Source organism: Bombina bombina, chromosome 4 (assembly GCF_027579735.1).
Source record: "Bombina bombina isolate aBomBom1 chromosome 4, aBomBom1.pri, whole genome shotgun sequence".
Lineage (NCBI taxonomy): Eukaryota > Metazoa > Chordata > Amphibia > Anura > Bombinatoridae > Bombina > Bombina bombina.
This window is the reverse complement of record NC_069502.1, coordinates 738,199,578-738,226,192: the sequence shown is the minus strand read 5'-3', so window position 1 is coordinate 738,226,192 and position 26,615 is coordinate 738,199,578. Positions and strand designations below refer to the sequence as shown.

At 37.9% G+C, this 26,615-nt stretch overlaps 1 protein-coding gene and 1 long non-coding RNA gene across 6 annotated transcripts in view; one reads left to right on the top strand and one right to left on the bottom strand.

Moving 5' to 3' along the window:
- Positions 1-26,615, top strand: part of TIAM2 (TIAM Rac1 associated GEF 2) — a 645,041-nt gene that overhangs the window by 466,758 nt on the left and 151,668 nt on the right. For all 5 annotated transcript variants that reach the window (XM_053710965.1, XM_053710968.1, XM_053710967.1 and 2 more), the window contains 3 exons: positions 1,760-1,838; positions 18,857-18,949; positions 22,986-23,246. In XM_053710965.1, the coding sequence (XP_053566940.1) occupies positions 1,760-1,838; positions 18,857-18,949; positions 22,986-23,246 (433 nt within the window). The remainder of the gene's footprint in view (positions 1-1,759; positions 1,839-18,856; positions 18,950-22,985; positions 23,247-26,615) is intronic.
- The window catches only part of LOC128656810 (uncharacterized), a 74,045-nt gene that overhangs the window by 11,971 nt on the left and 35,459 nt on the right, over positions 1-26,615 (bottom strand). The window lies entirely within an intron of this gene.

Sequence of the window (26,615 nt, the reverse complement as noted above, 5' to 3'; positions counted from 1 at the left end):
TGTTTTTTGAAGATTCAAGTTAATTAAAGTTGGCATTGATTTTTCATAGGTGTTTTAAAGTAAAAGCAAGCAAAATAAATAATGGATTTATATTACTGTGTTGTTTTATGTTCCTTAAAGTGAAAGTCAAGTTAACACAACATCCTTACGACATTGTATAGACTTTTTAAAAATTAACATCAGTTTAATTCATGACATTTTTTAAATTTATTTATTTTCTTAAATGTTTACCTTTTTACTGCTCCGCCGAATTGATTGACAGAGGACGACTCTTCAAACAACTAATTCTTGTTCCCCCGGGTGGGGGAAACAAGGATTAGTTGTTTGAAGAATCGTCATCTGCCAATCAATTAGTATGGCGGGCGGGAGAGCTGCACTTATCGGCGGAGCAGTAAAAAGGTAAAAATTTTAGAAAAGAAATCAATTTAAAAATCAATTTAAAAATTTCATGAATATTAATATAACAATGTTGGTTGTGCAAAAAATGTCATGAATTAAACTGATGCTAATGTTTAAAAGTCTATACAATGCCGTGAGGATGTCTTGTTAACTTGACATTCACTTTAATTTAAGGGAAAGTCTACTCCAATTTTTTTATTGTTTCAAAAGATAGATAATCCCTTTTTTAACCATTCCCCAGTTTTGCACAACCAACATCGTTATATTAATATACTTTATAACATTTAAACCTCTAAATTCCTGCTGTTTCTAAGCCACTACAGACAGCCTCTTATCACCTGATATTTTATTAGCTTTTCACAAAAGGAGACTGCTACTTTATGTGTGCCATATAGATAACATTGTGCTCTCTCCCGTGGAGTTGTGGAAGACACTGCACTAAGTGGCTAAAATGCAAGCCAATATATAATAAATAAATAGTTATGTGAACAGCGGGCTGTCAAAAGACGCTTAGATACAAGGTAATCATAGAGGTCAACAGTATATTAATATAACCGTGTTGATTATGAAAAACTGGGGAATGTATACTAAAGGGATTATCTATCTTTTTAAACAATAACATTTTTGGAGTTGACTGGCCCTTTAATATACTTTTTACCTCTTTGATTATATTGTATCTAAGCCTCTACTGGCAGCCCCTTTATCACATGGCTATTTATTTATTATCTTTTGACTTGCATTTTAGCCAGTTAGTTCTGTGTCATGCACAACTCCACAGGAGAAAGCACAATGCTATCTATATGGCACACATGAAAAGCTAATAAAAAAACATGTGATAAGAGGCTGTCTGCAGTGACATTTAGAGGATTAAATATTAATATAACAATGTTGGTTGTGCAAAGCTGGGGAATGGTTAGTAAAGACGTTTTCTATCTTTTTAAACAATAACAATTTTGGTGTAGACTGTCCCTTTAATGATTTTATGGGAGAGTTACATCTACTTTAGATTCAAGGGATATGAAACCCCCTTTTGTTATTCAGAGTATACAATTTTAAATTTTACTTATATTATCAAATATGCTTCATTCTCATGGTGTTTTTTGTTGAAGAGATACCTAGGTAGGTGTCTGGAGCACTACATGGCAGGAAATAGTGCTGCCATATAGTGCTCTAGCAAATGGATAACATTCTTGTAAAACTGCTGCCATATAGTGTTCCAGACAACTGCAACTGCTTGTGACTATAGTGTATAGGCCCTAAAGAGCATTTGTACCTCTAGAAGTCCCCTCTTATTTCCATCATTAAATTAAAGACTTTTTTTTCTTTTTCACTTGTAACATCTGTCATTTATTTTTTTCAGGTTTATGATGAAATGGAGGTGTTTCCTTTAGGGATGTACAATGTACATCTTGTGAAGTCAGGGGGCATAGCTGATTTTGGTAAGTTTAAATTCATTATTAGAATAAGTATAATTTTTTTTCAAGTAACTTTATTGGTATATAACACTAGACTTATCAAACAGGAAATATACTTGAGACAAACCACAAAAATATAACAAGCTCATATTATATATATATATATATATATATATATATATATATATATATATATACATACATAAAATATTAATTTTCAGGGAAAAAATGGTTAATGATATAGTATTTAGTAAGAGTTAAAAGAAGTTATGAGAAAAAATGTGCATATATTCTATCCCTTTAAAGAAACATAAAGTACAAAATGACACAAATTAAGTCTTCACAGGCACAGTACACTATCTATCTATCTATCCATCTATCGGGTACTTAAAGAGCGCAACATAATCACCCGTGAGGGTCTCAAGGCGCTACACACCACTACCAGCTCTCTGATCTTGAATACTGGTGCACAGGCCCACACAGCATATGTGCATAAGTGACTGGAAATCTGTAATATTTTTTATCAGAAGAATTTTTGCTAATGGAAATACATGGCAAAAATGCTTCAAGTTAAAATTGAAATGTATCCATGTACATTTCAGTTTTTACATTTTTTCCCTTTAAGGACTCAATATTAAAGGGATATAAAGTTATTTATTTGAAATGCAAAATACATAAAAAAATTATATTATCACTGTCAATAGTTCTGTTAGTTAGGTGTCACAAATATACATGCATGCAACAGTCGTTCGTATATTAATTATCACTCACTATGAAGGACTTATATTTAATTTATTGACAAGGCATACTAATATGGAGACCTTGGATGATATTGTCTCTCTTTTCTTGATTTCTACACCCACTTGCCTTATATCAATGTTCTACTTTTTAATAGATATTTAGCTTTAGTGGGGTGTTGTTAAAGTGATTGTCAAGTTTAAATATTTGCTGGCTACTTTATAAACTTACAATAAAAAACAAGGGCACTTTAATTGATTGTTTTTAAGACGCTGCATTTCTAAAATATTTACCACTTAGAGATGGTAAACATCGCGCCATTTCTCCGCCCGCATTTAATACTTTCTTTAGCTGAGCGAAGACGAATCCGGCTTCATCTAATCGTTGCGTGCCCCACTTGGCGTCCGGCTCATTGGGCCCGCAATGATTGGATGAAGCTGGATTCGTCATCGCTCAGCTAAATAAAGTAGGAGATGCGGGCGGAGGAATGGCACAATGTTTTTTTTTTTGTTTGTTTTTTTTTAAATGTTTTTATTGAGATTCAATTTAAGGCACAATACATTTTATGTCAACAAACTCTGTACAGATAATTATCTTCCAAACAGATATTCTCAAAAAAGAATAAAAAAAAAAAATAGACATCAAGTAGAAAATATAGAAACATGTTACATACATAAGTTTGTTAAGCTGACAGATCAAACCGGCAATAATGAACATTATATGTGCCAGATAGACTATACACCTTCCCAGTGATCACCGAGGTCACTCTTGGGCCTCACAGCTCAGACAGAAATTATGCAGCTACAGAAGGCGTTCATGAACATAAGGAGGCCACTTTTGGACCTCAAATTATGAATCTCGCTTTTCTTAGTTTGCTTTGAACACTGGAACTAGAAATGTACATTCAATCAGGGTGGTTATAGACATATACTATTAATCATATAAAGAGCACCATATGGAAAAAGTCTAGGAACGATTACCATACCTGTGAAGATATAGGAGAGTAACAGCTGAAGTTAATAAAGGGAAAACACACAATTCAACCCTTTATCAAATAGTTGTAGATCTGTAGATATTCTCAGCAAAACATATAAGATAATACATATTCCAAAGGGTTAATATGAGAACATGGCCATATACAATTCTTTATAACTATACGTATAGCCATGCAGTAGTAAAAATAAAGCAAGGGAACTTTCCTCAGTATGGGGATATATATGTTAATCAAAGAATACTTAAGTCACTATGGGCATATACTTGAGTACACATAGAAGAGTCCTCACATGGAGAAAATAACAAAACAAAACACATACATTGCAAAGCCTGTATTCTATAAAATAAGTTGGGAAATATTCTATTTCTGTGTTATACACTTTAGGGTAACATATTTACAGATAGCACTCAACACTCCAAACCTATATATCATATTGCTGCTCAGCTTCTCAGGGCTAAAAAAACCCTCATATAGAACAGATAGATATACTTGGATAGTAACGTTCTTTCTAATATCAAGTGCAGTGTTAGTTGAGGCAGTAAAATCGCTCACTCCATAACTAATGAAATATGTGCATGACATAGATGTGAGCCATTATGTGATTCCTCTGAGTCACTATCCGATACCTATTTTGATTTGGAGGGTATTCCTACGTGCGGTGTCCCATGTAAAGATGGCCGTAACAAAGCCATGGCAGAGAGTGGTAAGTACCCATGGAATATAAGACAGCTTCTCCGTGCAAAAAAAAAACTTCTACATGGGCTTGTAAAATAGACTGTAGGCTAAAGAGTGTCAGTTCCGTCACAGTCTGCAGCAAGTCCGGTAGCAGTATAGTTTGTTCATATTTACTGCGCCTCTGGGGATGTTGCATACCTTCCATGATATAAAGGGGCTTGCTGAAGCTCCGATGAACATCTTGTGGTCCGTCCTCAGCCACCTCTGGGATAGCCAGCGGTGGGTGCAGCAATTGAGGGGAATCAGGAACTGTGGTCAGCAGTGTCATGGGTGTGTAGTTGAGCCACATAACAGCTCTCCCCTCCGGAGCCGTAATCGCCTCCTCGGTCTCCAAATCTGCAGAGCTGCCACCCGGCCGCGGAGTCAGAGCGCTGTCATCAGCTGACACTATGCTGTTCGGTTTTCCCCTGTGGTGGTATCTTTCCAAGCCGCCACTAAACTCTCCTCGAGCCGTGCAAAATTACGGCATAGTGTATAGTCAAGTATCTCTAGTAGTGTAAGATTTGAGTGCGCCATTCTATAGTTATAATAGCACAGTATGAAATATCACACATAGGGTGCTCCAGGTTATCAAAAAGTCAGCAGCTCAAATGGCTGGATATACTGAAATTTCAGAATACAAAGGGGGGGTAGAGAAAGGTCCAGGCCGCTGCTAGGCCTCTGCTACGCACCTCCTCTAAACAGGTCTGCCCGTCCTCGTTAGTATGAGAAAAACACCTAAATCCTTTCCATGAGTATTTCTTGTCCCTTATCACATAAATGTAAATAAAATTTTCTGGTCTAGGGAGGGATAAATAGCAGATTTATCAGCTCCAATATTGCAGGGAATTCAAAAGGCAGCCATCTTAGTTGCTGGTCGGACACGCCCCCCGGCACAATGTTTTTTTTATTAATTAAAGTGCCCCTGTTTTTTATAGAAATTTTATTTAATGGCCTACAAATACTTAAACTTGACAATCACTTAATTCGTATATTTTAAAGATCATCTTCATAGGGCTAAGAATTATAATCTTACTAGGAAACAGAGTCCATGAAATATAACAAAGATTTTTGGTGGGTTATTACACAATTAGAACAAATATCTATCTTCTTCTAAAATGTTATGAAACTGTATTTTTAAAGAATTACTTTATTTTTTGACATAATAGATCGTTTTTGCTTTTATTGTGTAAAATGAATCCAGACTGAATAAAGAGACATGACTATTTTAAGAGGGATATCTTGTAACCAATTTTTTCAGATGGTTCTAATTCTGTTGTATTTCAAGAATCACTTTAATGTTGATTTAAATATATAACTTTCTATTAACAAAGAGGAAATGGACCGTAAACTATACTACTGGAAATGTCGTCAGTGCTTAAATTCGTAGCGCTCCTGTCTGGCTGTTTTAGTGATGTGATTCTACAACCCCCCTTTTTTTTAATACCTAAGGGCACCAAAGTTTGAAGTCTGATATTATTCATAAGCAGCAAACCTGTTGAATGAAAACTATTTACCAGGGTTTCAAGATTCCATAATAAATTAACATATATACATAACTGGCACCATAACTGTGTTTTGCGTAGTATACTCAAATAATTCTACATATTTCTATTCAGACTGGTTTGCCAATCAATGTTGGCAAAGCTTGTACTCTTTTATATGAAGTGGGTCTTGGAACAAGCATGTGAAATGCTCACCAGGATGGGATCCAGTTAGTGAAATCTTGAGCAATAGTTTCAGTAACAAGCTGTCAAGTCTTTCAGCGCATGTTAAAAGTTGCTGCCTTGAATAAAACACTGTCACCAAGATAGCTTAAAGTCAAATCTGCTTAGGCTTCACATCAACTCCAGGTAGGTAGATGAATGAAGGTGACTTGAGGTTTACAGCAAAGTATCTTCTTAACACGTTCCCCCTAATGACTAATACTCAGGCACCTTCAGAATACTGATAAAGGCAGTTGGCCTTTTGTAGTTTTATTTAGCTCTATACATATTTATTGTTGCATTACATCTGCATTATTAGTATTATGTAACACTTGTACGGTTATTGTAATCAATATTAATAATTTAATTTGCTGACAAAATAGTTATCCAGAATTTTGTTAATTTTAAAGTATATGGTTGCTGTTATAAGCTGCTGTGTAAAATAGTTGATGTAGCAGACAAATAACATGCTATTTTGAAATAACTATTTTTATGTGCATTTCAAGAGGTACCTAATCAAAGTTAGCAAGATAAGTATCTTACTTGTCAGATTGCGCAGAGCATTTGTGATGTACTGGAAATGTAATATGGCAAGAAGTGTGACTGGAATGTCATTCCTTTATGAAGGAAATCCTCTTTAGGGATGCATATTTGTCCAGCAATTACCTAGAAATTCTATTTTATATAAGGAAGCTACAACTGCAAACTTTATAATTATTATTTATAATCTTATTAATAATAAAATTGTGGCTTCATAGATTTTCAGCTCTGTGCTTTGTATGTGTCATTGGAAACGCAAATAGTTAATTAAAGGGACATGAGACCCCAATTTTTTTCTTTCATTATTCATAAAGAGCATGCAATTTTAAACAATGGTCCAATTTACTTCTGTTATCTCATTTGCTTCCTTCGCTTACTATCCTTTGTTGAAAAGCATATCTATATAGGCTCAGTAGCTGCTGATTGATTGTTGCACATAGACGGCCTTGTGAGATTGGCTCACCCATGTGCATTTCTATTTCTTCAACAAAGAATATCTAAAGAATAAACCAAATTTGATAAAATAAGTAAATTGGAATGTTGTTTAAAACTGTATTCTCTATCTTAATCATCAAAGAAAAAAAATAGGGTTTCATGTCCCTTTAAGCATCTGGAATATGATGCAAAAAACAGCAGTCACCATACAAAATTTAAGAGACAGTAAACATTTTAAGATTGTAATACAAAACAATTAATTTTGCACAATAAAACAACTTTGCAATATACTTTAATTAAATAAAAACAGTGTTAAATTAACATTTCACTCATTCACTTAAAGGATACTAGATCCAAAAAAATTTTTATTTTATAATTCCGATAGAGCATATAATTTTAAGCAACTTTCTAATTTACTCCTATTATCAATTTTTCTTTGTTCTCTTGCTATCTTTATTTAAAAAGCAGACATGTAAAGCTTAAAGGGACACTGAACCCAAATGTTGTTTTTCATGATTCAGATAGATCATGCAATTTTAAGCAACTTTCTAATTTACTCCTATTATCAATGTTTCTTCATTCTCTTGCTATCTTTATTTGAAAAGCAAGAATGTAAGTTTAGAAGCCGGCCCATTTTTGGTTCACAACCTGGATTGTCCTTGCTGATTGCACAGCACCAATAAACAAGTGCTGTCCAGTGTTCTGAACTGAAAATTGGGTGGCTCCTTAGCTTAGATGCCTTTTTTTCAAATAAAGATAGCAAGAGACCGAAGAAAATTTGATAATAGGAGTAAATTAGAAAGTTTCTTAAAATTGCACATAGACGGCCTTGTGAGATTGGCTCACCCATGTGCATTTCTATTTCTTCAACAAAGAATATCTAAAGAATAAACCAAATTTGATAAAATAAGTAAATTGGAATGTTGTTTAAAACTGTATTCTCTATCTTAATCATCAAAGAAAAAAAATAGGGTTTCATGTCCCTTTAAGCATCTGGAATATGATGCAAAAAACAGCAGTCACCATACAAAATTTAAGAGACAGTAAACATTTTAAGATTGTAATACAAAACAATTAATTTTGCACAATAAAACAACTTTGCAATATACTTTAATTAAATAAAAACAGTGTTAAATTAACATTTCACTCATTCACTTAAAGGATACTAGATCCAAAAAAAAAATTTATTTTATAATTCCGATAGAGCATATAATTTTAAGCAACTTTCTAATTTACTCCTATTATCAATTTTTCTTTGTTCTCTTGCTATCTTTATTTAAAAAGCAGACATGTAAAGCTTAAAGGGACACTGAACCCAAATGTTGTTTTTCATGATTCAGATAGATCATGCAATTTTAAGCAACTTTCTAATTTACTCCTATTATCAATGTTTCTTCATTCTCTTGCTATCTTTATTTGAAAAGCAAGAATGTAAGTTTAGAAGCCGGCCCATTTTTGGTTCACAACCTGGATTGTCCTTGCTGATTGCACAGCACCAATAAACAAGTGCTGTCCAGTGTTCTGAACTGAAAATTGGGTGGCTCCTTAGCTTAGATGCCTTTTTTTCAAATAAAGATAGCAAGAGACCGAAGAAAATTTGATAATAGGAGTAAATTAGAAAGTTTCTTAAAATTGCATGCTCTATCTGAATAATGAAATAAAAAAATTGGGTTTAGTGTCCCTTAAGAGCCCATTTTTGGTTCAGAATCTGGATTATGTTTGCTTATTGGTGGCTAAATGTAGCAACAATAAGCAAGCACTATCTAGGGTGCTGAACCTAAAATGAGCCGGCTCCTAAGCTTTACATTCCTGCTTTTTAAATAAAGATAGCAAGAGAACGAAGAAAAATTGGTAATAGGAGTAAATTAGAAAGTTGCTTAAAATTGCAGGCTCTATTTGAATCTATTTAAACAAATTAGCAATGTAGTAAGTTTTCATGGCAAGTGTAAAAAACTGCACAGAGGTTTTGCTGCAGATGACAAATATGGCCGTCAGTTGAAGCATTCTGCCTAAGATGGCGGCAAATGTAACTCCTTTATAGTAATAAGGCTTTTGTTTTGGGTGGGTGGCTAACTTTAGGATCCTTAGTAACAAATCTTACAAAATATTCCACCTCCAAAGTAATAAAAAACAACAGCTTTGTTATCAAAAAGTTGCACACTATGTAGTGAGCTAAAGGAATCTTACCGCTCTCAGTGGCACCCCATCTTCTCCGATCTGTATCCGGATCGTTCGATCTCCCTCTCTCGTATTCGGAAGGACAAAAGCAGCTAGACGGCTCCCAGCGGCTCTTCACGGCTTATCCACTCCAATACTTCGGTTTGAAGGTGCCGACTACTGCCGCTCAGCCTCAGCCTCCTCTCCCCTCACCAGTGTTACGGCGTCTGACGTCACCCGGCCTGTTCGGTCATGTGACTTCCTTTCTGCCTCTGGTGTCGGGGTGTTGCAGAATCCTCCGTTCCGTATGATCTAGGGAATTTTTTCTTCGATTGGGGTGTCACTGGTCCTGGCGGCCCACTTTGGAAATCCTGTGGGATAACCCAGATGCCACTGGGATTTGTTTTACAAAAAAGTTTTGCTTGAACCTGGCCGGACGGCACTCTCCTATGCCATATTGCAGCAATCACCAAAAGATAACGGCACAGGTGTAAAACTTAAAAATTATCTTTATTACTTCTTCTTAAAACATGGCATATTCTTAAAAACACAGCACAAATCTGATAGACATGTCTAACATGTTTCGGCTTCAGTTAGCCTTAATCATAGACTCTACTTGTCATAACCAATTGGTGTCTTTTATTTCACTCCCTTTGTGTTGATTGGTTGTCTGTGTTAAGTATTCCTAATTTCTTTTCCCTATTTGTCTGAGGAAACTGGTTGCTTACTGGTGCTCACCTAAAGGATATTTTATTATATAAACCGATTGATATACTATTTAGTAATGTTAGATAAGATAACATATATGCACAATTCATTTGCAATGATTGCCAATGCTTCTAACTGATTAGCAATGTTGTAAAAATACATTGTTTGCTTTGATTTTATTTTTACAACTCCCATTGCTACCTTTAGCATTCTATCTTCCTACTCTCATTACATATATTTCCAAAATTTGACATAACTCAATCTTATATATGTTCCTATGTATTTGTACACACATATTCCCCATTGTTATTATTATTATTGTGGGTTTATCAAACAGAATTACTGTTCAGGTATCAAAGGTGGGGGCATCTTCTAATCCCTCCTAGTTGTTATTAGTGATGTCTATTATGATGTTACCCTTAGAGTAGTGTTTTTTATCTATTTGTTGGCATAACTTAGGGGCTGATTGGAAAATACAAATGGAACACAGTACCTTTGTTATATATTAGATTCTCAATTTATTTATTGCCAGTGATTAATGAGATCAGTCTCAATATTTAGGCCATTCGGCATTCGTGTGTTCAATTTGAAGATCCAGAAAGCCTCCTTTTTATATAGCTCCTTTGCTCTACTGCCTCCTCTAGGTTTGTTTTTGATAATATCTATAATCATCCAGGTAAAGGTTTTGACACTACCTCCATGTTCATAGATAAAGTGCTTAGATGCCCCTGTTGCTGTTCTCCCTTTCTCAATGTCATTCAAATGTTCACGTATCCGTTCACGTGTCTCTCGTGTCGTGCACCCTATATACTGCTTCTGACAAAATGTGCAGGTGATTGCATAAATTGCAAATTCAGAACGACAATTAGTACAGTAGTTACAGTCAAAAACTCGTTGCGTGTAGCATGACTGAAACACCTTACCACATGTAGTATATCCACATGCAGTGCAGCCATGTGATCCACATTTATAATGTCCCTTACAGCTAAGCCAACTGCTTTCCTTCTGTGATTTCTTAAGGGCACTGGGTGATACAATGTTGCCTATTGTTAAGTTTCTTTTTGAAACAAATTGGCAACCTTTATCTATCACTCCTTTCAATGCTTCATCTGCCCTTAAGATTGGCAAATTTTTCTTGATAATCTCACAAACCTCCCTGTACTGATTTGAGTAGTTGGTCACAAATGTAATCTCACTTTGCCTTTTTGTTGCACCTGATGCTTTTGGCTTGAGTAGATCTGCCCTAGAGATTTTTTGTACATCATAGTAGGCCTTTCGTAAAGGCCCATCTGGGTAACCCCTGGCCTTAAGTTTTTTCCATAACAACTTACTTTCTACTTGATAATCTACTTCTCTTATCAATGCATGAAAATATTTTCGTGAGATCCGCACTTTGACTTACAACTGTGTCAATGCATCAGGCTTGTCCAGCTTAGGATCCAGGGGCCATAGTAAGTGTGGCCTTCCGATGTATTTTATCTGGCCTTACTTCTGTATCTACCTAAACTTCAAAATTCTCTTTCAAGCAACAAATATTTACTGATGAGGATGTAGCAGACAATTTTTGGAAGACGATGGGCCAGATTACAGGTGGCACGCAAATTTTTTTCTCTCTCGCTCGCATGCTAACTGCGTTTTAAGTAAAAAAATTAGCTTGACCGCATCAGTGTGCATATTACAAATTGAAAGTAAGAATGTAGTGCGCACGCGAAAGACTCCGGCTCCCTAACTTTGGATATCGTAAGAATGCTAACGCCTTCTCCCCATTGACTTCTTTAAGACGCACTACAGAAAAAACGTTATTGCTCGAGCTAACTAGACACTGCGGTAGATCAACTGCGCTAAAGCCGAAGGTGAGTTAGGAATACTTTACATTCTTATGTTCTTCACATAGAAAAAAATAATCTTATTTTAAATAGATATTTCTATATATATGATTATTTCTCCTACATTGGTGTGTCCGGTCCACGGCTTCATCCTTACTTGTGGGATATTCTCTTCCCCAACAGGAAATGGCAAAGAGAGGACACAGCAAGAGCTGTCCATATAGCCCCCCCTCTGGCTCTGCCCCCCAGTCATTCTCTTTGCCTGCTCTGAACAAGTAGCATCTCCACGGGGGTGGTAAAGAGTATGTGGTGTTAGTTGTAGTTTTACTTCTTCTATCAAGAGTTTGTTATTTTAAAATAGTGCCGGTTTGTACTATTTACTCTACAACAGAAAGTGATGAAGAGTTCTGTTAAAAGAGGAGTATGATTTTAGCACCAGTAACTAAAATCCATTGCTGTTACCACGCAGGACTGTTGAAACCAGAGAACTTCAGTTGGGGGTAACAGTTTGCAGACTTATCTGCTTCAGGTATGACCAGTCTCTTTTCTAACAACACATAGTAATGCTAGAAGACTGTCAGTTTTCCCTTATGGGACCGGTAAGCCATTTTCTTAGACTCAGTAACAGATTAAGGGCTTATAAATTGGGCTCTATGCTGGTTGACACTATTGTGGGCTAAATCGATTTGCTTATATCATATTCTTATGATATTTGGAGTGTTTTATGAGCTTAGAAACACTTTTGGGAACGTTTTAATTATGCCTGGCATTGGTTTAGACGCCTAATCTAGTCAGAAAGGCCCCTTCACTCTGGTATGCAGAGGGAGGAGGCCTCATTTTCGCGCCTCAGTTGCGCAGTTACTTCCAAAGGCAGTGCATGCAGCTTCATGTGAGAGGGTCCTGTGGCTGAGAAACAGACTCCGGAAGGCTTATTTCTGTGGTGAATAACCCCTAAGGAAGGTAAAAGCTGAAGCAAAGTCTGTGGCAGGGACTGTAGTGTGTTTTAACCGGTAAATTGAACAATTAGCTCCGGTTTGTTCATTTAAGGGTTTAGAGACTTGAAATTTGGGGTGCAATACTTTCAAAGCATTAAGACACTGGGGTGTCATAGTTTTTCAAACATTCAGAAATAAAGTGTGCTCTTTTTATTATTTAAAGAGACAGTAACGGTTTTGTTTAAAAACGTTTTTATTGCATTAATAGCCTGCCAAATTCTGTCTAACATGTCTGTACCTTCAGATAACATATGTTCTGTGTGTATGGAGGCCAAGGTGGTTCCCCCTTTAAATGTATGTGAAAATTGTGCCATGGCGTCCAAACAAAGTAAGGACAGTACTGTCACATTTAATAAGGTTGCCCAAGATGATTCCTCAAATGAAGGTAGTGGGGATAGCTCATCATCCTCTCCTTCTCTGTCAACACCAGTTTTGCCCGCGCAGGCGATACCTAGTTCATCTAGCGCGCCAATGCTTGTTACTATGCAACAATTAACTGCAGTAATGGATAATTCTATAGCAAATCTTTTTCCAAACTGCCAGCATTTCCCAGAAAGCGTGATTGCTCAGTTTTAAATACAGAGGATGTGCAAGTTGGCGCTGACGATAATTTATCTGTTATACCCTCACAGCAATCTGAATTGGCAGTGAGGGAAGGTCTGTCTGAGGGAGAAATTTCTGATTCAGGAAAAGTTTCTCGGCAGGCAGAACCTGATATCGTGGCATTTAAGTTTAAGTTAGAACATCTCCGCGCCCTGCTTAAGGAGGTGCTAACTACTCTTGATGATTGTGATTCTTTGGTGATTCCAGAGAAGTTGTGCAAAATGGACAAATTCTTAGAGATCCCTGTGCACGCTGATGCCTTTCCGATACCCAAGGCAGCGTCTTTTTGGTTCGAGGAACTAGAAAATTCGCTCCAAAAGGAGACTCCATATGATGAAGTCATGGACAGAATTCACGCACTAAAGTTGGCTAATTCCTTTATTTTGGATGCCGCTTTTCAATTGGCTAAGTTAGCGGCGAAAAATTCAGGTTTTGCAATAGTGGCGCGCAGAGCGCTTTGGCTAAAATCTTGGTCGGCGGATGTGTCGTCCAAAACAAAATTGCTTAATATTCCTTTCAAGGGTAAGACCATCTTCGGGCCGGAATTGAAGGAGATTATTTCAGACATCACTGGGGGAAAGGGCCATGCCCTCCCTCAGGATAGGCCTTTCAAGGCTAAGAACAAATCTAATTTTCGTTCCTTTCGCAACTTTAGGAACGGACCGACTACTAACTCTGCAGCCTCTAGACAAGAGGGTAACGCTTCCCAGCCTAAACCAGCATGGAAGCCATTGCAAGGCTGGAACAAGGGTAGCTGCTGCTACCAAGACAGCATGAAGGGGTAGCCCCCGATCCGGGACCGGATCTAGTAGGGGGCAGACTTTCTCTCTTTGCTCAGGCTTGGGCAAGAGATGTTCCGGATCCCTGGGCACTAGAAATAGTCTCTCAGGGGTATCTTCTAGAGTTCAAGGAACTTCCTCCAAGGGGAAGGTTCCACATGTCTCGCTTATCTTCAGACCAGATAAAGAGACAGGTATTCTTACATTGCGTAGGAAACCTATTAAAGATGGGAGTGATACACCCAGTTCCAACAGCGGAACAAGGTCTGGGTTTTTACTCAAACCTGTTTGTAGTTCCCAAAAAAGAGGGAACTTTCAGGCCAATTCTGGATTTAAAAATCCTAAACAAATTCCTCAGAGTTCCATCATTCAAAATGGAAACCATTCGGACGATTTTACCAACTATCCAGGAGGGTCAATATATGACTACCGTGGACTTAAAGGATGCGTACCTGCATATTCCGATCCACAAAGAACATCATCAGTTCCTGAGGTTCGCCTTTCTGGACAAACATTACCAGTTCGTGGCTCTTCCATTCGGTTTAGCCACTGCTCCCAGAATTTTCACAAAGGTGCTAGGGTCCCTTCTAGCGGTTCTAAGACTGAGGGGCATTGCTGTAGCACCTTACCTAGACGACATTCTAATTCAAGCGTCGTCCCTTTCCAAAACAAGGGCTCATACAGACATTGTTTTAGCTTTTCTCAGGTCTCACGGGTGGAAGGTGAACGTAGAAAAGAGTTCCCTGTCCCCGTCCACAAGGGTTCCCTTTCTAGGAACAATAATAGATTCTGTAGAAATGAAGATTTTCCTGACAGAGGTCAGAAAGTTAAAGCTTCTAAACGCTTGTCAAGTTCTTCAATCTATTCCTCAGCCTTCCATAGCTCAGTGCATGGAGGTAATAGGATTGATGGTTGCAGCAATGGACGTGGTTCCTTTTGCTCGAATTCATCTAAGACCATTACAACTGTGCATGCTCAAACAGTGGAATGGGGATTATGCAGACTTGTCTCCCCAGATTCAAGTAGACCAGGTAACCAGAGACTCACTCCGCTGGTGGTTGACTCAGGATCACCTGTCTCAGGGAATGAGTTTCCGCAGACCAGAGTGGGTCATCGTCATGACCGACGCCAGTCTCTTAGGCTGGGGCGCGGTCTGGGACTCCCTGAAAGCTCAGGGTCTATGGTCTTGGGAAGAGTCTCTCCTCTCGATAAACATTTTGGAACTGAGAGCGATATTCAATGCGCTCCTGGCCTGGCCTCACCTAGCGAAGGCCAGATTCATAAGATTTCAGTCGGACAACATGACGACTGTAGCGTACATCAATCATCAGAGGGGAACAAAGAGTTCCTTAGCGATGAGAGAGGTATCCAAGATCATCAAATCGGCGGAGGATCACTCCTGCCACCTATCTGCAATTCACATCCCAGGAGTAGACAACTGGGAGGCGGATTATTTGAGTCGTCAGACTTTCCATCCGGGGGAGTGGGAACTCCACCCGGAGGTCTTTGCCCAGTTAACTCAACTATGGGGCACTCCAGATGTGGATCTGATGGCGTCTCGTCAGAACTCCAAGGTTCCTCGATACGGGTCCAGATCCAGGGATCCCGAGGCGACACTGGTGGATGCATTAGTGGCGCCTTGGTCGTTCAACCTAGCTTATGTGTTTCCACCGTTCCCTCTCCTTCCCAGGCTGGTAGCCAGGATCAAACAGGAGAAGGCCTCTGTGATTCTAATAGCTCCTGCATGGCCACGCAGGACCTGGTATGCAGACCTGGTGAATATGTCATCGGCTCCACCATGGAAGCTACCTTTGAGGCAGGATCTTCTAGTACAAGGTCCATTCAAACATCCAAATCTAGCCTCTCTGCAACTGACTGCTTGGAAATTGAACGCTTGATTCTATCTAAGCGTGGGTTTTCAGATTCAGTTATAGATACTCTGGTTCAAGCCAGAAAACCTGTGACTAGGAAAATTTACCATAAGATATGGCAAAAATATATCCGTTGGTGCGAATCCAAGGGATTCCCTTGGAGTAAAATTAAAATTCCTAGGTTACTTTCCTTTCTCCAAGAGGGTTTGGATAAAGGTTTGTCAGCTAGTTCTTTAAAAGGACAGATATCTGCTCTGTCTGTTTTGTTACACAAACGTCTGGCAGCCGTGCCAGATGTACAGGCGTTTGTACAGGCGTTAGTTAGAATCAAGCCTGTCTACAGACCTATGACTCCTCCTTGGAGTCTAAATTTAGTTCTTTCAGTTCTTCAGGGGGTTCCGTTTGAACCCTTACATTCCATAGATATCAAGTTACTATCTTGGAAAGTTCTGTTTTTGGTTGCTATTTCTTCTGCTAGAAGAGTTTCTGAATTATCTGCTTTGCAGTGTACTTCTCCCTATCTGGTATTCCATACAGATAAGGTAGTTTTACGTACCAAGCCTGGTTTTCTTCCAAAGGTGGTTTCCAACAGGAATATTAACCAGGAGATAGTTGTTCCTTCTCTGTGTCCGAATCCAGTTTCGAAGAAGGAACGTTTGTTACACAACCTAGATGTGGTCCGTGCTTTAAAATTCTATTTAGAAGCAACAAAGGATTTCAGACAGACATCATCTTTGTTTGTCGTTTATTCTGGTAAGAGGAGAGGGCAGAAAGCTACTGCTACCTCTCTTTCTTTTTGGCTGAAAAGCATCATCCGATTGGCTTATGAGACTGCCGAACGGCAGCCTCCTGAACGAATTACAGCTCACTCTACTAGAGCTGTGGCTTCCACATGGGCCTTCAAGAACGAGGCTTCTGTTGATCAGATCTGTAAGGCAGCGACTTGGTCTTCTCTGCATACTTTTGCCAAATTTTACAAATTCGATACTTATGCTTCTTCGGAGGCTGTTTTTGGGAGAAAGGTTTTGCAAGCCGTGGTGCCTTCCGTTTAGGTAACCTGACTTGTTCCCTCCCTTCATCCGTGTCCTAAAGCTTTGGTATTGGTTCCCACAAGTAAGGATGAAGCCGTGGACCGGACACACCAATGTAGGAGAAAACAGAATTTATGTTTACCTGATAAATTTCTTTCTCCTACGGTGTGTCCGGTCCACGCCCCGCCCTGGCTTTTAGTCAGGTTTAAAAAAATGTATTCCATACACTACAGTCACCACGGCACCCTATAGTTTCTCCTTTTTCTCCTAACCGTCGGTTGAATGACTGGGGGGCGGAGCCAGAGGGGGGGGCTATATGGACAGCTCTTGCTGTGTGCTCTCTTTGCCATTTCCTGTTGGGGAAGAGAATATCCCACAAGTAAGGGTGAAGCCGTGGACCGGACACACCGTAGGAGAAAGAAATTTATCAGGTAAACATAAATTCTGTTTTTTTTGCAAAACATATCTCTATAGCTATATATCGATATGGATATATACATATATATATATATATATATATATGTATATGTATAAATATATATATATGTCTGTATAAACATATATATACAGTATAAATAAAAATAATATTTTTTGCGAAGAACATAGGAATTTACAGTATTTCTAAAAAAAATATTAAAATGGATTAAAACTTATATTGCATGTCTCAAGCTATTTGACTGGGAAGGACTCAAACGTGTATTTACAGTATATGTCTATATATGTTTATACATATGTACACATATAAACACAAATACATATGTATACACATATATACAAACTTAAAACACACACACACACACACACATATATATATATATATATATATATATATATATATATATATATATATATACATATATATACACACATTGTAGCCCTTTACAGTCAAACACTTTGCCGTATACCATATCCCTTTCAACCCTGTTAAAATATTTTTAATAATATTTAAATTATATTTTTTGTTAAAAAGTGTATATATGGGTGTAATAGTTTATTTTTATAATTTTTAAATGTGTTTTGTGCAACTTTTTTTTAATCCTTGCACTTAACCCTTGGCTTTTGCTTGAGCGCAAACTATAACAAGTAGCATGAGCGCTAGTTAGTACTTTCTCAATCTGCGTTGAAAGTATAGGTTGCGACAGAGTGATGTTGGCTGTGCTAACTCTTCTCTGGTAAACACGATTTACCACGTACTTGTAATAGTAAGTTGCCTGCTAATGTTAGTGCGGTGCCACTTGTAATCTGTCCCCATGTGTGACGTATGTTGCATGTGTTTGTTTAGTAAGTGTGAACTTTGTCTAGTCTATGTGGATGTGTGCAACCAGATAGATGGCACTTTGCAAAATATTACCAGACAGATATTGGCACGTTTGTGCGCAGAAAAACAATAACGTCTCACTTAAAGCATTGCTTATTTGAAAGTTATTTTATATAAGTAAGCATTATATTTTTTCATTTTGATTAGTAATATTTCCAAAGTTGTCTCACAGCTCTACAAGCAAAAAATAAAAATACAAAATCCAATGTGACCCTATATAAAACAGATTTGTAGCATTCAGTAGCAGTTCCACCAAATCTATTAAAGGGGAGCAAGCACTCCTGGGTTTAGTTTCAGGTGTTCAAGGCAGGGGAAAATGACGTCTCAGGTATTCTGAAGGTAGAGCCAGGTGGTCTGGGGTTGTGCTTAGGGATTTGTGGGATGTGGACTTCCTAAAAGACAGGGGCAGGGAGTAGTATTTTTCCCCTATTTACTCTCCTCCACACCCCAATGGGGGTGTGAAATAGAAAATTGGGGGGTGCACCCCTTGCCCACCCCCCATAGAACTTCCATATAAGGGCTGTGCACATTGTGTTACTGGAAGTAAATTGGATAGTTGTTTAAAATTGCATGCTTTATCTGAATCATGAAAGTTTTATTTTGACTTGTGTCCCTTTCATTTTTCAGGATTTGCTGTTACTGCTCAGGTTAACGAACATAAGAATCTCACTCATATTTACATAAGCGATGTCCTTATTGATGGACTAGCATACAGAGAAGGTGGGTACAATTAATGTCTCTCCCGCTTTTAATTGCCTGATAAAGACCTAAACATCTAATGTACTGCTTTGTTGGAAAAAAAAAAGTTACCACAACTAATACTGTAAACAAAGATGAACAAAAGCTCAGTTGTGACTGCAGAGTATAAAGTTTATGGCGATGCTAAATCTTAGCTATCACTACAGGGAGTGCAGAATTATTAGGCAAGTTGTATTTTTGAGGATTAATTTTATTATTGAACAACCATGTTCTCAATGAACCCAAAAAACTAATTAATATCAAAGCTGAATAGTTTTGGAAGTAGTTTTTAGTTTGTTTTTAGTTATAGCTATTTTAGGGGGATATCTGTGTGTGCAGGTGACTATTACTGTGCATAATTATTAGGCAACTTAACAAAAAACAAATATATACCCATTTCAATTATTTATTTTTACCAGTGAAACCAATATAACATCTCAACATTCACAAATATACATTTCTGACATTCAAAAACAAAACAAAAACAAATCAGTGACCAATATAGCCACCTTTCTTTGCAAGGACACTCAAAAGCCTGCCATCCATGGATTCTGTCAGTGTTTTGATCTGTTCACCATCAACATTGCGTGCAGCAGCAACCACAGCCTCCCAGACACTGTTCAGAGAGGTGTACTGTTTTCCCTCCTTGTAAATCTCACATTTGATGATGGACCACAGGTTCTCAATGGGGTTCAGATCAGGTGAACAAGGAGGCCATGTCATTAGATTTTCTTCTTTTATACCCTTTCTTGCCAGCCACGCTGTGGAGTACTTGGATGCGTGTGATGGAGCATTGTCCTGCATGAAAATCATGTTTTTCTTGAAGGATGCAGACTTCTTCCTGTACCACTGCTTGAAGAAGGTGTCTTCCAGAAACTGGCAGTAGGACTGGGAGTTGAGCTTGACTCCATCCTCAACCCGAAAAGGCCCCACAAGCTCATCTTTGATGATACCAGCCCAAACCAGTACTGAGTCGGACTGGAGCTCTCTGCCCTTTACCAATCCAGCCACGGGCCCATCCATCTGGCCCATCAAGACTCACTCTCATTTCATCAGTCCATAAAACCTTAGAAAAATCAGTCTTGAGATATTTCTTGGCCCAGTCTTGACGTTTCAGCTTGTGTGTCTTGTTCAGTGGTGGTCGTCTTTCAGCCTTTCTTACCTTGGCCATGTCTCTGAGTATTGCACACCTTGTGCTTTTGGGCACTCCAGTGATGTTGCAGCTCTGAAATATGGCCAAACTGGTGGCAAGTGGCATCTTGGCAGCTGCACGCTTGACTTTTCTCAGTTCATGGGCAGTTATTTTGCGCCTTGGTTTTTCCACACGCTTCTTGCGACCCTGTTGACTATTTTGAATGAAACGCTTGATTGTTCGATGATCACGCTTCAGAAGCTTTGCAATTTTAAGAGTGCTGCATCCCTCTGCAAGATATCTCACTATTTTTTACTTTTCTGAGCCTGTCAAGTCCTTCTTTTGACCCATTTTGCCAAAGGAAAGGAAGTTGCCTAATAATTATGCACACCTGATATAGGGTGTTGATGTCATTAGACCACACCCCTTCTCATTACAGAGATGCACATCACCTAATATGCTTAATTGGTAGTAGGCTTTCGAGCCTATACAGCTTGGAGTAAGACAACATGCATAAAGAGGATGATGTGGTCAAAATACTAATTTGCCTAATAATTCTGCACTCCCTGTAGAATCCTAAATGTGATTAATGAAATCTTTGTATTCTGTGGTTGGTAATTATGTGTGTTTATGTTTGTTTCTAATGGGGTTCCTGTTATATAATAACATATAAAGAGGTTTAGGATGTGTTTTAAACTATTAATTTGATATGACATTTATAACTAGTGGTCATTTTTAATTCTAAAAAAGGTGAGACTTTAATGCCAAAAATACTGCAGGAAAACGTTTCTTACATGATGATTAGCGCCTCCCACCTGGGTCAGATTTATGTAGGGCTTAACAACAGTTTATAATAGTAAATGTCCTTCTTATTAGCCAATGAACAGTCAGATCTTAAAGCCTAGTTGTACACCGAAAAAATCAAAAAAATAGATAAGAATACAAATAAACTAGTGAAAAAAGGATTGTATATAACTAGGTCGGGAGAACAGACGAACAAAGGATTGCAGGTACTCAGAGTTGCAGGTACTCAGAGGATAACATAAAAACAACAGTTTTTTTGGATTGCAAAAAAAGTTAAAAAACAGCACAAGAGCTGTAAACACACATATAGAGCCACTCTAGGCAGGCAGACTGACAAATGCAAAGGTCTGACGCGTTTCGCGCCCCCTAGAGGTGCTTACTCATAGACATGATGTCTTTAGGCGGATTTACTTCCGCTTCTTCTAACGGAAGAGATTTGATTGTTGCATGGACGGACGCTACACTGTGATATAACTTGTTCTGCTTTATATATTGGGCTAGATTTATCATACTACTGGCGGACAGGGGCCATTGCATCTACCATTGCACACGTGTTTAGCCAATCACGCATGGGCAGGGACTGTCAATATCCCTGGTCAGAAAAGTCTGGGGAGATTGATATCTGCCATGTAACAAGTGGAGAATAGGGTTGAGAAGGACCAGCAGTCAAGACCCCTTGAGTAATCTTGACCATTGTATTAATTGTAAGCGTTAATAGTCCCTATAAGTAATACGCTACCACCCAAACGCTGTCATGGAGTGCCCAATAGCCACATAAACTAAGCAAAACCCTTACTTAGAATCTAACTGTCAGAGCACCCAGGTGTTCCCCTACCCACATTGTTACTTTCTCATTACACTCAGTTTCAGTAACAGTTTCAACAACGCAGGCAGGGTTATAGCCTTGTTCTTTATTTAATTGAACCAGAAAACTAAATTTACAAAATATATAAATTAATAATTACAAGCTGTAGCCTGTGTGACAGAATTATTTTAAAAATATCAAATTATCACATAAAGCTGTACACTTTAGAGATGTCCCTGAGCATATTTATTCTAAATGTTTTTTTAAGTGCTGGTTACATAGATAACAAAAAATATGTAAATAAGAAGCTCTATATTGTCCCTTTAACTATGTAATATTATACAGCTGATGGTCAAAGCTTTAGTTACAAACTAAACATGACAAATTAGGACAATAAAAATGCTTTTGGGCCAGTGTGTATCCTTTGTTATGTGCTTAACCCCCAGAAATTAAAACACATAATTTAAGTTCTGCAGAAATTGAACTGCTAAACTCTTCCTGAAAAGTAGACATCAGCTGATTGGTGGCTATAGGTTTAGTTATAATGAAATAACGTTGCAATTTACGTTCATTTTTTATTTTTTCCCCTTTTCATGTAATTTAGCTCTGACAATTGAATAATTTCAAATTCTCAGAACTTAAACTACACCCTGCTGACTTCTGAAGGCTAACTCTGCTACATACATGTCTCTTATTGCATTTATCAGATAAGATCTGCAAAGCAATGCACTTTATACTAACATTATAACCAGGGCTAGCCTTGTTGTCTATGAATGAACTAAAGATTAGCGTCTCCAAACACAGTAAATGGTCGGTGGAGTTTGACTATTGTAAAATAATTGCAGTAAAAAGGATGTTAATTTGTTTTAAAAATGTTAACAACATTTAGCTTAGCAACTATTAGTGCAAGAATAAAATGCGCTATCCATTAGAGCATTTTATTTATTTGCAATACTATGTTCTTTTAAAAGGACAAAATGAACAAAATTGAATTGCCCTGTAGAACACTTCAAATTTGTTTTGTTTTATATCATCTAATGTCAAGGTTGTGCTTGATTTCTACTAACTGAAACCATAAAATGATTCTTTAATATAATATAGCCGTGGTAAATGAACTCTTAATGTATATGGATTTCATATTGGGCAGCTCAGCTATTTACACTTCAATGTGGTTCTTGTACAAGGTCATAGTTTGTGAGGAGCATGAGTTATTAAACGTGGAATTATTATGACTAATACTTGTTGATATTTATTTAAACTACTGTCTTTGCTCTCAGGGCTGCGCACAAAAACTGAAATACTCTTTATTAACGGACAAGCTGTTACGGATCTTGACCTTCGAAAGATGGAGTTTTTATTCTCAGAAAAGAGTGTTCTGCTTTCTGTAAGTCCTTGTCAGGTTGATGTGAAGTCGACACTCAGCTCTTCATGGTCAGAAAACGACATATTCAAAGGTGACAAAAGGCCCTTACCTCCTCCAAACCAGTCGCAGCTTCTGGAAGAGTTTCTGGATACCTTTAGAAGAAATTCATTAAAAGGTGAAATATATATATATATATATATATACAGCTGGAATGTTTAGTAAAAATAATGATATTAGTGAAAATGAATGGGGGGTATAGATAGATAGAGACACAAATATACATAGATATATAGATAGATAGATAGATAGATAGATGTACGATGATAGATAGAGACACAAACAAAGACCTAAAGAGTAGGGATGGGCGAATGTGTAAAATTTCGAATTTCGAAAATAGAACGAATGTTATTATCGAAATTCGAATTATAAATTCGAATGTCGGTAAGAACGAATATTCTATAAAATTCGATTTTCGAAATTTTTCCTAGGTTCCGAATGTGACATTCGTTTTCGAATGTCACATTCGTTTTCGAAAGTGACATTCGAAATCGAATGTGTCATTCGATTTCGAATTTGTATATTATATTTCGAATGTGCATATTCCATTTCGAAAATGCATTTTCGATTTCGAATGTAACTTCCTTTTTCGAATGCGTATTTCCGTTTTCGAAATGCACTTTCGATTTCGAATGTCATTTTCGATTTCGATTGAAAATAAAAGATATAATATACACATTCGAAATTCGAAAATATGTATTCGATTTTTATACATATTTAAATCCAATTGAATAACATTATTTCGATTATGACATTCGAAAAATTCGATTTAAATCGAATTTTCGAAATGTATCAAAAAATGTATCTTTTTGGCTGTGTTCTAGAACAAAAAAATTTTCTGGGAGAAAAACAACTAATATCAGACACTTCAGAGCTGTGGGTGAGACAGGTTGGTTTGTCGCATAGCTTGTTAATTTATTTGTCTATCTAGGTAAAATTTCTCTTTGTTTCTGTGCTATTTGTTTTATTTTGTTGTCTTTTTTTAAACACAGCAAGCAGCAAATTTAGTATAACAAACAGAAAACTTTTGAGGAGTAGTATATTTTTTATTCTTAGTTTAACTTAAAAAAAACAAAACATGTCTTTACCTGTTGGTAGTATCTCCCCTGATGGGCAAGATAGGAGGAGTGCATCAGCTGGTGCTGATGTTGTTGCGGGTTTTAGCGATGATGTTGCTTTGAAATCCTCAGTTAATGATGGAAATGGATCGCATACCGCTGGTGATCCAAGTACTTCTTTGGCTGCAGGATTTGAAGAGCACTCATTCCTAACTGATGTGGACCTGCAGGATATGTTGTCTCCTAATGTTACTGGGATTCCTCATTCTGCAGCAAGTCAAGTCAAGGGTTTTGCAACCTTTGATATTGACTTAAGTGGGGAAGAATCAAGTGCCAATTTTGATGATTCCGGGGAGAAGTTAAGTTCTATGCGAACTTCTTCTCCCATGGCGGCGGATGTCATCCACCATTCGGTGCAATTGGGACTTGATGCTTCTTTGCATGATGTGTCAGCTGACACATCAGATGCAATGGGGTCAGAATTAGTTGTTATACCTGAGTGTGGTGTAAATTCCCAGCACTCTGATGTTGCTGCGCCTGTGGAGGCCGGGGTCCACCGCCCAGCAACTCCAGGTGTTACAGGTACAATAGTTGCTTCTGACGACACCACTATTTCTACATCTGCCACTACCTTACCCTCTTCTGATGTACCGGTGTCTCTCACCAAGCCTGCTGAATCACAGCGCAGGCATGACGCTGGAGTTGTGAAATCCAGACTCAGGTCGTGGGTATGGGAACATTTTTGTATCCCTGACGGCTCCAGTGTAAATGAAGCACTGCAGGTGCAGTGTATTCATTGTGGGAAGAGCATCAAGAGGGGGAAAAGAGGGAGATTGGGCACTACTGCCCTTACGCATCACCTCTCCATTGTGCACAAGGAGATAGAGAGGCCAGGTCCTAAAAAAGGACTTGCAACTCCTGGTGCTGACAGTGGAGAAGGAGCGAGCTCCCCAGTGGTTGGACCCCCTCCTCCAGTTTCACACACCACAGGCACTACATCCAGCAGGAGTGTGGTGGATAGTCCATCAACTAGTTCTGGAATCTCCAAGAAATCTTGGTTTCGGAAATCCAAAACTGTTGCTGGACAGTCGAAGGGGTTGCTTACTTCCAGGATAAGACCCCGTCCTGGAAGTGTTGCGGCACCAGTGGTGCCGTCAACAAGCTCAATGACAGCCACGACAAGTGTAGCTGTGCCCCTTCCTTCCTCTTCTCCTCTACAGTCCTCTGTAACGCCAGCCTCAGCTGTAATAGCTGGGTCGGCTACATCACCAGCACATTTTTCACCGGTTTCCCCCCCCCAGTCCCCTACACATACAATGCAGGTAGGGTCATCTTTTGACATTACTGCAGGTGGCTGTCAAAGGATTTTTCACCTTTGTGGCTTAGTATGTGGTGTGTGCTTGAAGGTGGTGTCATATGGAGACTGTTTTGCTTCAAGCAGATATGCCGCTTTGCATGCTCATTTGGCTGAGAAGCACCCTGAGGAGCTCAGGAGAGTAGAAGAGGGCTTGTTATAGTTAACCTCCCCCCCCCAAAAAAAAAAAAATCAGTGCCTCATTTTGAGAGCACTTAAAGGGGTCTTCTTGTTGCTGAAAGCAATTTTTAGCTTTCACAACATTATTGGTATTATTTCCCTTTGTCCATTGCCCCTGTTCTAAAAATAGTTGTGACTTATAAGAATGCAGGACCCGCGTCACTTCTGGTGACGTGACATCTGCTGTTGGAGGTGTGTGGTGCTCACTGCACATGCGCAAGAGGCCCATCCTCCTAAAATCAGCAGTTGAAGCCTACACAACAGGTCAAGGAATTATATGGGCAGTATACTTCATTGCACAGGCACGCAGAATACCGCACATGCGGACACACACAACCCGACTCCTCACGCTCAGTTTAATAAACTGCATCAGATGGTCCATAATTTTTACAGGTGATTTGGCATCTTTGTGACATCTTTGCTATAGTTTTAAATTAGAAAATAATACAATAATACATACAATTCGAAAATAAAACAATAACTATAACAAATATGTAAAATTCAAAATTAACATATCTAATATAGTTAATAGTTGTGTTAAAATTCGAATTTTAATTCGAAATCAAGACCTCTATCACTTCATATAGTCATATAAAGTGATATGTGTTGATTTCGATTTTAAATTCGAATTTTAACACCTTTAGTAATTAATAATAGAGAAGATAGTTCATTTAGAATTAAAATTCGAATTTTACATCTTTAATAGTTAATAATTCGAAATTAACACAATAATAACTGAAATTCGAAATTTAAAAAATTAAACACATCTATCACTTCATATAACTACTATATTGGCCTTAAATTCGAAATGAACTCCATAATAACTATAAAAGATATAAAATTTGAAAATAACACCATCATAACTTTATTAAAGGGACATGAAACCCACATTTTT